This window comes from Colletes latitarsis, chromosome 11, assembly GCF_051014445.1.
Source record: "Colletes latitarsis isolate SP2378_abdomen chromosome 11, iyColLati1, whole genome shotgun sequence".
Taxonomy (NCBI): domain Eukaryota; kingdom Metazoa; phylum Arthropoda; class Insecta; order Hymenoptera; family Colletidae; genus Colletes; species Colletes latitarsis.
In genome coordinates, this window is record NC_135144.1 from 22,259,636 (window position 1) to 22,271,380 (window position 11,745).

The following is an 11,745-nucleotide window of genomic DNA, read 5'->3' on the forward strand; positions in this document are numbered from 1 at the left end:
TATACAGCTTCTTATTATTTCATCTTATATGAATTGAAAATGGGTTATAAATTATATGTACATAAAATTGTTATGAATTCAATAAAAATGAATTAATCCCTGAGTAAAATAATTAACTTTTTGGGCTTTAAAAAAATAAGATAGGGAGAACATATGTTCTCAATGGTCAAGTAATATCCATTCCCCCATACAATAAACTAATAACACTATTAAAATAAAGAAGCATTTTAGTATGAGTTATAGGTATATTATTTCTATTAGAATTTATAAATATCGTAGATCACTTCTAACAGAATTATATTAGATTTATAACAAAGAGAAATTAGTCCTAAAGGCACATCAAAGTTACACATTCCGTAACATTTAAAGAGTGATGAAAATATGTGCTACATTATAGAATCAACGAAGTCAATAGAAAATAATCATCTTAACACTAAGTGTTTTTCTAAACACATGCCATCCCGCCCTTAGCGGTTAAAATATAAACAATTTTTAACAAATTTTTAGAAACAGTCAAACACCAGTCAAAAATATATGGTCACCACTATAGAATTTCTTAATTCAATTTATCAAGCAATCTATTATATTAAATATTATATTTAACACTTTAAATTAGTGTTTTTCAAAGTAGAAGGCGCGAAAGAAAATTTAAAATCTCTATTGATAGATTCATTGATCATTGAAATTTAACATCTGTAGAAGTATATTTTTCTTATAATATTTTAAATATACTATTTATCTTGGACACAAACATTTTCTTTAATTTTTTTTAAAGGTGCGCCTTCGATAATGTTTAGAAACCACTGCTCTACCCTTTTAAATTTTATTTACTTGGTTCTGTATAAATTTCTATTAGTTACGATTTAATTATTTCACTAGCTAAGGGAAAGATAACATACGTCTAGACATAATATAATATATCTATATAGAACATTTCAACAATTGATTATAGATGAATTAATTTTATCTATAGTATTTGTCTCTAGTTTTTGACAGTTTTTTTAATAACTTTGTCCATAAAAAATTTGTGCGTTACTGTAATTATTGTAACGAAAATCATATACCTTAATCAGTTTGATAAAAAAAAAATGTGTGTTTCTTCAACCCTATGCGGACGGTGTTTGTATATAACTGGACAATATATTTTTATCATTTTAAATCTACATCAGGGGAAATTCGTCACCATAAATTAAAATTAAAATTGACACATTGGATAAAATAATTTTTAGATACACATTACTTTTTTGCACTTTCGTAATATTCACACTTCAAAATGACCGTCCGTAGAGGGTTAAATGTGTTTAAATGACCGAATATTAACAATACCTGTAAAATTATGCATACGATAATAATTATTTGCAATTTTATCATTACTTTTGATAAAAAGGACTTCCACGAAAGTGTAATTAATACTTGAAACATGATTAGTGATGCAGATGTACTTTTTATGAAGAAATAAACGACTGATTTGATTCATTAAGTAATAAATTGCGATTAATAGAACTTCGCAAAAGTCGTATCACATGAAGAATTAATTATTGTTCTTAACAAACTCGACTAAGTATAATTTGTTTCGAATTTTCCTTCTCTATATAATTTTCATATAACACAACTTATTGTGTTGTATTTAAGATATCTATACCGTTTTTCTCTTAATAATAAAATGAATTGGACCTATGCTATCGTCATATGACGATACAATTAATTAGTTCGAACTGTTGCTCATAATTTCAGAGTCGACAGAAGTTCCTGTCCAGTTTCCATTATTAAGGATTTAACGTGTTCCGCGTGCATAATCTGTGTGCACATTTCAGTGCATTTTTGGAATGCTATGATGTCGTCTTTCGGAAGAACACAATGCAAACTATCTAATGATAGTATACGCGGTAGATAATTTAGAATTTCTGAAATATAAAAAATACATTACACGACTCCGTATATTCGTAAACATCTATGCAGAAATATTACGAAGTATTTCGACAAGATTTACCTTTTTTAATTTGCGTGTACAAACAATGCAAATCTTGTCGTTTGGTCGACATAGAAATTTTATTTTGCGTTAATTCAATTAAATATTTCCATTCAGATTCTTTAGTATAAATATCCTGCAATTACAAAAGAAATCTCGTAACATTTTATTATAAAAATATCAGATCTCTTGTAAAAGGTTATTTCAAAAATTGAAAACGAAATTTTATTCTTGTGCAGTACATATGTACCTTTGCATATTGGGTAACAGCTTGTGGACAGTTCTCCATGAGTATACTTGTTACTTCTTCCGTATTCTGAATGCATAGCGTTTTCAAAGACAAACTGCCATCAATTTCTTGTGTCTCAAGAAATTGCTTCACTTCGAGCAAACATTCGTTTGGTATGAAATCACAGGACAGTAACAATTGTAACTTGAACAATTCTGCGGGTATAGGTTTTTCAGTTCCAATTTTGTCGATATTAGCCAAATCGTTTAATTTATTCGTATTTAATATCTTCTGATAATCTTTCGCGTACGGGGGCATTTTATCTAAATAATCGGGTCTAAACTTTGAGAATATGAAATTTGTATAATTTTCGTCTATATTTTCTTTATTTTCTATTTTGTACACTTTAGTTTGAGACAATTTGCCTAGATACGATCGTACCAGTAGTTTGAACGCCTCAACCAAAGCAAAGTCCGTGCATATTTGATTTTTATTTATAACAGACGAGTCTGTGATTAACTTTGTACTAAAGTAATTGTGTAGATACTTCTCGAGAAAAACTTGTAACGCCATTGCCGCGCTATGCCCATCCCGACCTACTCTCGAAGGTAAGTACTCCAAGAACACTTGGATGATTTGATGAAGAGATAGAATTTCATCATCTTCTACTATTTGTATTAAAATATCAGCGAACGTAGAATTCTTTAGACGCATCAATGTTCCGGCGAAATCAGAGAATGTTGGAATCATTGGACTTTTCTTCCTCATTGCCGTCATGTCGAATAATACGTCCCAATGCTCAACAACTACTCTTTTAATACACTGTGCCGAGACTGGTTCAAGTATTCTTTCTGCTTGTTCTTGTTTTTCGGCTTGGATATATAGAAGAGCTAAAGTTAACTTAACTAGTTCGTCAGTTTCGTACAACAGCAAAAGATGTATCAATTTTTCCGTGGTGTACTCGCGCAACACGGGGCTGCCGAAAATCAATTTCAATAAGTCCCCTTTCTTCAGCTTACAGATCATTTCTACGATATTAAACCCTTGGAATAAAGCATCTGCTTCCGAACCGCTTTTCAATTTTAGAAGTATATCTGTTAAAAATGTAACAAGACCTGGTGCATCTTGGCTTGATTTTCTAGATAATACTTCTGAAAATTTCAGCCCCGACATTTTGTAATACGGTATACAACGATCCCAATCAGATTCGTTTTCCGACCGGATATAATAATCTGCGAGTAATGCACATGATTGATTATATAAATTTTTCAATTTCAGTCTGTTCTCATTTGCAGTATCATCGGATTCATTGATGTCTGAACAATTGCACGCGGTGTCTTTCGCTAAACGTATCAAAGCATGAGCTTCTCCCAATAAATGTCTGTAAGTGCTAGGGCTAGAAGATTTGTGACTTCTTGCTGCGCTTAATATGTCGTAATATAAGTTTTCCAGTTTAGGTAGAATTAAAGAATATAACGTCCATGAATTCTCAGCTTTAGCTAAAAGAACTAAATAGCTTTTGCTATGTAATAATTGCTGTATTCCCAAAAATGATCGTAAGCCGATTAAGCAAACAGGTTCAGAAACACTAGGACATGTTATTTGAACATTATCTATATTATTCGAGGTTCTCGCGATGTGATGAGACAAACGTAATGTGTAAGATTCGAGACCAGCTTCAGTTAATGCATGTAAAGCAGTGTGCTCCAATGCTACATGATTAACAGCTGCAGTAAATGGATAAGTAGTTAAACAGGTCGCATCTGTGGGATTTGTACTAGTAGCAAAGAAATGATAAAGATATCCTTCTTGTAGTGTACATAGGAAACAACTTACACCTTGTAAGTACCTGTATTTGTCTGATCTGAGAATTGACTTTTTTATACAAGAACTGTTGCATTCTTTTCTCATGTATAATGGCTTCAGTAACAAGCAACTGAATAGTTCAGAATTTCCATCTAGTTTAGGATTATTATTAACTGTTACTATTTTAAGAGATAATAAATTTTTTATTGTATAATTTTCTGACCAACCTAAGTCAGGAGAATTTGTTTTAATTATGATTCTTATGTCTGGTGGGTTTAATACAAAAGGACTTAAAGTATGTCCAGGTCCTGCTCTTTCTAAACTTATAGATGGAAAATTGACAGTTAATGGTTGAGAATTTCCATCAATAACTTCTTGAGCAATTAATCTCTGTAATTCATCTTTTTCATTGCTCATTAAGCGATCTAGATCTATGATAGCTTTGTTATTGTTAGATTTTATTTTGTTGAATTCTTCCATTTCTAATTTGCACCATATGCTTGTTTTGGAGTTTTTATGTTTATTAATTTTAGATTTTGTGTTTATTCCACTGGTATCATTATTGTCTGATGTGACAAAATGGAGATTCTGAGTAGAATTTTTATATTTTGAATTTGTTGCTTGCAATACTGTGTTACTATCTTGATTTCCCATGTGATTACTACTTTCCACAAGCGAGGAATCAGTAGATATAGATGTTTTATCAATAGATGAGGAATTTGTAGAAGTTAGAGAACTAAGTTGATCAATATCTTCATACATTGAATTAGTCAGTCGAAAAACAGATAAATTTGATTTATCCATGACTGATATAAAATCTTCAACAATTTCCATGTGTGTAGGAGAAAATGAGAATCCCAAAGACCATGGTCTTGCCTCAAAATCTATGAATTTCATTTTTGATACTTGTTGTGTTTCAATTTTGAATTCATGAAGAATAGCACTATTTCCTGAAGCAACTAGAAGGTTACCAGTACTTTGACAGCATGCAATTAATGTTGGCTGTACAATTAATGGCAATTCTATCATTTCTAAACTATTTAATCGACGATTTAAAGTTGGAGTAACACGTCCTGCTATTCTAGCACGTATAGATTGATTTTGGTCTTTTACCATAGCCCAATTAACATAAATTCTAACAAAATTACTAGTTGCTTTTCCAATCTGGTTATTGACACTTGCATCTCTACCATATTTTGATTCTAATGTTACAACATAATCACCTTTAGCACAATGTACCATTTGATTAATTGTATCAACTGTTGGGAATACAGTATGTAATTTAATATCTGACAACATCAATTCCCATACTTCAACACAATGTGTTGAAAGTGCTAAGAGAAGCATTTCATGGCCAGATGCATTTGCTATGCAACTTGCAGTTGGCTCCTCAATCTGAGTGATGTTTTGTCCCAAAAAATTATGTACCGTAATAACACGCACCATGTTAAAATTTGTACTAAGACAGATTCATAAACATACTTATATTATGTTTAGAAGGAAATCACTGTACCTGTAATTTAAAATATGCGAACAATTTATGTAACAAAACTGAATGTAAGTAATATTGAGTTGGAAATAATTTCTTAAATCTTTGGTATGGCTGTACCTTTTTATACATACTGCAATCAAATTGCACCCAGAAGAATATCTTGTTGCGATTCGTTAGACTTTATTTATATTTTGTTCTATATAATAATTAATATGAGTTATTCGCATAAAATCACGAAAAAACGATGAATTCGTTGTTGTTTTTGTTTAACTTTTCAATACCAGAGAGATATAGTTTAGGAATAAAAAGAAATTGTTCAAGTATCGTTTATAATTTGTTTAAGTGACAAAAATCTGATTTAGCCGCCTAAAAATCTGTGTTAACGAACTCAATGACGCGTACCTTGACATTCTCGATCACTTTCACGCATATAACAACGATTATACAGTAAGTAATATTGAAATTGATCGGTACAGTAAATTACGGAACAAGTATATTAATAAATCTGTCTGAAATACTTGCTACAGCATTTCATACGTGATTTTATGCAGAATTATCATTAAAAAACACTGTTAATATCACAAAGGAGTAGCAAACAATACACTTCGTTTGACAGATACACTTGTACGCGCATGTGCATTTACAATTGGAACACAAACATACAACCTACGCGCCTTAATATAATTTACCGCCTGTTCGATACGATTTAAAAATAACAACATTACAAGGTGCTCCTGACATATATTTGATAAAATATTAATAATTGTACTAATAAAAAATGTCATTTCGTTAATCTATTTTTAATTTGGAAACTTTTTCTTTAATATAATAATGTCGGCATATCTCCCCCCCCCCCCCCCGGAATTATAGTATTTTCCCACCAACAATGTTTGAGTTTAAATAGTTTATGTATTTATTATTTTATTGCAACACAAATTAACACCGGTTTATTGTTTGTATAATCCAGTGTGTTCTCTTTGCACTTTAATATAACCGATCCGTCCCCTTCAGCGTTCGGTGCACTACTGGTTTACGGAATGAGCCCCTTCTCCTTTTTTGCAAGCGGTAATCCGTTACATATCTGCTATGACGGGGACATCTACCCTATTCGGGCGGCAAAAGCTCGCATTGTCGTAAATCTTTGATCTCTTCGCGTTGAGAAGTCTATTGTTATTGAACTATTGTTTCAAAATATTTTTATTATACAAACAATTATACACGCATCTCCATAATATCAACCTTAGCTATATATAGTACAAGGATTTTATTCTACATAAATAAATTTATTTATAGGAAATTTTTATATATATTTCTTATTAGCTTATAATCTTATATTAACTTAATTCTTGCTCAGTCAAACGCACGATTACAAATGATGCAACATACCAATGTTGAGTCAAAATGACTTGATTCTGGCTAGGCAAGAGTCAGTATGCTACATGTGCATTATTATCACATACAAACTCTGCTGTTTAAATATCAAATGAACATATACTGCCATTTATTTCGTCAATATTACTTACAATAAAGTTGTAACAAAATACTTAAAACACGTTTTGATCAATCATTCAGTTAAATATAAAATACATTGTGAAAACAATTATTATTTCGAAGAGATAACTTTTTCAATATGACATTTTAAAGTTTTCAGTTGTTGCATGGTTTCAGAATCTAACACAGGAATCTGTGACATACGTAGTCCATATGTAGGTAACAATGATACTATACTGCCATTACTCAGAGGCACATTAACATTGGCAACATTTTGCTGAATATCTGTAGAAACTAATAAGGGGCTACCTTGCATGCTAAGAACCATTTCTCCTCCTCGTGGGCGTCTTAATATATTTAATGGTGTGTTGGGTTTGACTTTTGGAGTCACAAGACCATATTCATTATTCCCAGGCTTCACAGGTGCAGGGGTTTTAAATTTATCAACTTTCATAGATTCCTTAACAGGTTTCTTTACAGTTTTCTTTGCAATAGCCTCATTAATTTCACTAAGTTTCATTTTGCTATTCCTTGAACTGCTACGTGTTCTTCTGTTTGTAGACAGTTTAGTACCCTTTTTAATATTTGATACACGCGTTGTGGCTATTCCTTCAGTCACATATCCATCATCAGAAATAGCAGTGATCCTTTTTGTGGATTTTTTCTCTTTTTTTATTCTCGAAACCGGTGGTAACAAACAGTCATCAACTGACAACAAATTGTTGTTACAATTCTCTTTTTGATCGTCAACGTCGATGTTGAGTAACTCACCAAGGGTCATGTTTCGTATATCTATTGGAAGCCGCGACAAGGTAACGTCAACAAACGTTTCGAAACTTTTTATCGTCATTTTTCCCTCTTCTTCCATTTTTAAAATTCGCAAATGGGCCTGTCGTTCAAAATCTTGTATTAATAAATCACTCTCTTCCATAGATTGATGTTTCCGTTTCGATTTCTGAACATGTTTCGTTCGCGGCATTTTTGATCAGTGTCAAAAATTAAGTTCAACAGGTTCGTTTGCTTATCTTACACTTTATTCGACATCCAAATGAATTTTGCAAATTCATATATTTACAAAGTTTTTCCTCAGAATACTTGCATTCAAAACAATGTTTTGAATTCTACGTACCAACCGTTAATAGTTTAGAGTTTTATGTCAGTGAATACATGAATGATAGAACAGTAACACGACGCTAAAAAATAAACCCGCCTTTACTATCTGGTAACTATCTAGTGACGTTGGTCGACGTTAGGTTTTAAGCGTTCAGAAACGCATACAAACCGATTTTATTTATTTTAATTCGAAAAAACTAGAAAATGTTTGTAGTAAATTCAAATAGTAAATTCAATGAGAGTTACCACTCCGGACCGCATCTTTGAAGTCCTTAACTTAACCTTGACCTTTTAAATTGGTCGGGAAATCAGCGGGCTATTTGAATGAACTGAAAATACCTTTCTCTCACTTCTGTTATGATAATTTTAGTGTAGGAAGGTTCATAAATTAGTACATGTATCAATAATACTTTTCAAAGTGTTTCAGTGATTACTTTTATTTGACATTCTTTTTTTAATGAGACGAATAAACAAAGGATGCCAATTATACGATGCACACTGTACAATAAGCATTTCAGAATATGTACAATCGCCTGAAAGATTTCAGAAATGTAGATATGATTTTTTTCCTTATCGATTGTGTTTGCTACTTATTTTCTGTGTCACTAAAAAGTACAATATGGACATTAATGTAACACGGTATGCCTTTGAAATTATCAATGAAAATGTTTGTACAATAGGCGCAAGATAAAAACTGAAATTTTAGCCGTGAAAGCATTGTTGAAAAGAGTTATGCCTGTATAAGCTAATATATTTATTAACAATGGTACTTTCAGTGTCTTTCAGAAAGTATAGTTATAAATATATTTTATTATTTTAGAATAATGAGTTTCTCTTTTCGCGTTTGTACAGTATCGATATTTTCAACTGATACAATATAACTCGATATTTTACGTCCCTGGAAAAATCTACTTTTCTTTGTAATTATATTTAGCATTATATTCAGAAATATTGCGACGAAGTGTTTATTGATTCGAACTGATTAGTTATTCGGTTGATATTCATCCTATGTTGATATTAATCCTACGGGTTTAAAGTGTTTTGTAATTTAATACCGGATTGAAACGAAAAATCATGGACATCGGTCACGTAGAAATCACATTTTTTGTTTATCCTCGATATTTAAAAGCAGTGAAAAAAATAAATCTTTATTTTAAGGCCGTTGATTTGAAATTCTCTAACTAGTATGATTAAAAAATTTAATTAAGTTTAGCTAAGTTTCTCATAATTTGATATCCTTGAAAAGTTAGATATGTACATATTTGTATATGTATTTACATACATATATGTATACAGATGCATCGATGATTTACACATTATCATATCTAACACGAATAACAACTTTTTTTTCCTCTTTCGTTTTAATTCTAATTTCAATGCCGAATTGGTGTACCGTATGATAATAGTACATCTTTGAACATTATTTGACAATTCGTCTGCTTTGGACGCACTCGTGCGCGCGTTAAGAAATAATTGTATTTTGTGCTCACTGACATTTTCCATTAATATTAAAATGACGAATGTTTTCTTTATATTTGTTCGAAGAGTGTAAAAAGTAGTAGAATACGTGAAGTAGGTTAGACAACATTACAATACGTTTAGCTTGAGTGACAAGGTGTGGAGCATAGAAACAGTATAACAAAATATATGAAATATTTATAAAACAGCTGCTTTCATTGACATTTGTGAAATCACGGTATCATAATAACTATAATTATTTTATTATTCGTCTTCTAAACAAATACCTACTATACACGGGACTTGTGGTGTTTTATGGTTATTGGTCTCCGTTTAAATAATAATATTCGTCCAATAGAATGATCTTTTAGAAAGTCATTCGTATTGCATAATCTTCCGTCTTTTCAAAAGTTACTTTCAATTTCGTTCTTTGCATTTATTCAGATCTGACTATTAATCACCATGGTTTTACGAGCAACCTTTGTCACCGGAAGACCTTCACAAATGACGATGAAAGATGAACGAATACAATTGTTGTGCATGGCCAAAGCCGTGCCTTATCACATATTTCCGATAGCGATATATGTATACTATTTACATTAACTTCATTCGAGAATTACTTACAATTGGACATACACTCGCGTGATATACTTTTATATGATACATTAATTTCGAATCGGTCGGTTGATCTCTATCTACGATGTGTCGTGTTACCTATCACGAAATTAACAGTTCTGAACGCGATAGTAAATGCTCGAATTAATTACTACTTTCCAGTAACTATTAATCTAATTTGGACGTCGGCGGATACATCGAAATTTCTTGTGCACGTTATTGCTACGCTAATGTTTAAAAGTTTCGTTCCTCCGGTATGTTTAAAGTCTTCCCGTACCAGAGAAGACTACGATATGAAATGTTGAACGTCTTCCGTACCCGAGAATGGTCGAGTTTCACCGATTCGTATACAGCAAACTGGTCGCGAATGATCAGTTTAAAATACATTTGGGAAAACACGTCGTAACGGCTTAAACGAAACAGTTTCGCTAACTAGGTTTAATCAATCACAGCAACACGTACATGTATATGGAATGACACAAGAACGAACGTTACGAAGAAATATAGGTTCTCGATAAGCATTTATACAGGGTGTTTGGCCACCCCTGGGAAAAATTTTAAAACGAGATTCTAGAGGCCAAAATAACACGACGATCGAGAATATCAATTTCTTGACTGAGGCTTCGTTATTAAAAAATTAAATTAAAAAATTTCAAATCATTCTAAAAAAATTATTTTCGACTGCAGGGATCAATTACAATCATTTTTGGTGAATAGACATACCCCCGAAATCCTACACAGTTTCGAGAAAAAAATTCGAGAAGAAGTGAAATTTTTCGACGAAAAAAAAAATTTCAAATCGTTCTAAAAAAATTATTTTCGGTTGCAGGAGTCGATTACAATCATTTTTGGTGAATAGACATATCCCCGAAATCCTGCGTATTTTCGAGAAAAAAATTCATTACGAACGGAACTTTAAACGTTAATAATTTTTTAACGAAGCCTCCATCAACAAATTGATATTCTTGATTTTCGTCTTATTTTGGCCTCTAGAATCTCCCATTAAAATTGTTCCCTGGGGTAGCCGAACACCCTGTATATCGATATTCGATTTCCAAATGCTCGTGTTGGGAATACGCGATTAAAAAATATCCTTTATATAAAAACGTTTCTCGATCTGTGTGTTAAAACGAGGTTGAACACGAAGAATGCGCGATGAGCGTCGAGTTTAATTTTCAATCCAAATTTATGATTGTACACGTGCTTTATTATAGAGGCGTTCGGACCGGACAGTAAAGCATCAGATGTCCAACTAATGGAAACATTTAAAAACGAGCGAGGCCATTGATATCGTCGCTGTCGAACGTTTTTCGAAAAATCGTTCGAATTTTATAAATGTTCCGCGTTACGATGGGATATTCTATTCACGCGTATTGTTGTCCGAGTAATTCTTTCAGCTATTGCGATGAGATACCGTTGACGCCGACGATAATTTTTATCGTCGTCGTTCGTAACTGTCGATCGAAGGGAGATGCGAGTGTCTCTATTTCGCGCGTGTAAAAAAACGTACAGACCTTAAAAATTTCATGGTATTTCATTCCGATCGATGAAACGAATCTGAACGCGATTCGG

The 11,745-nt window shown here is 32.0% G+C and overlaps 2 protein-coding genes across 3 annotated transcripts; both read right to left on the bottom strand.

The window, feature by feature from the left end:
* Nucleotides 1-74: 74 nt before the first annotated feature.
* LOC143347945 (BLOC-2 complex member HPS3) lies at nucleotides 75-6,347 on the bottom strand. Of its 2 annotated transcripts, XM_076777622.1 has the most exons (5): nucleotides 5,899-6,347; nucleotides 5,614-5,692; nucleotides 2,220-5,517; nucleotides 1,991-2,105; nucleotides 75-1,904 (listed from the first exon to the last, which is right to left on the bottom strand). In XM_076777622.1, exons 3-5 carry the CDS (start codon nucleotides 5,448-5,450, stop codon nucleotides 1,723-1,725), a joined length of 3,528 nt encoding a protein of 1,175 aa, XP_076633737.1. In that variant the 5' UTR covers nucleotides 5,451-5,517; nucleotides 5,614-5,692; nucleotides 5,899-6,347; the 3' UTR covers nucleotides 75-1,722. The 2 variants fall into 2 exon arrangements, with proteins under 2 accessions (XP_076633737.1, XP_076633738.1); XM_076777623.1 differs by having other exon boundaries at nucleotides 5,628-6,347.
* A 379-nt stretch (nucleotides 6,348-6,726) lies between these two features.
* On the bottom strand, nucleotides 6,727-8,134 carry LOC143347952 (uncharacterized). The gene has a single exon (XM_076777636.1). It carries the CDS (start codon nucleotides 7,964-7,966, stop codon nucleotides 7,100-7,102), a length of 867 nt encoding a protein of 288 aa, XP_076633751.1. The 5' UTR covers nucleotides 7,967-8,134; the 3' UTR covers nucleotides 6,727-7,099.
* Between the last annotated feature and the right edge of the window lie 3,611 nt (nucleotides 8,135-11,745).

What these genes read in the sequence shown, in the direction of transcription:
- LOC143347952 (XM_076777636.1), bottom strand. Translation starts at nt 7,966, where the DNA reads ATGCCGCGAACGAAACATGTTCAGAAATCGAAACGGAAACATCAATCT.
- LOC143347945 (XM_076777622.1), bottom strand. Translation starts at nt 5,450, where the DNA reads ATGGTGCGTGTTATTACGGTACATAATTTTTTGGGACAAAACATCACT. An exon ending in CTGTTACCCAATATGCAAAG is followed by an intron (nt 2,106 to 2,219) that starts GTACATATGTAC and finishes TTGTAATTGCAG; the next exon opens with GATATTTATACTAAAGAATC. An exon ending in GTACACGCAAATTAAAAAAG is followed by an intron (nt 1,905 to 1,990) that starts GTAAATCTTGTC and finishes TTTATATTTCAG; the next exon opens with AAATTCTAAATTATCTACCG.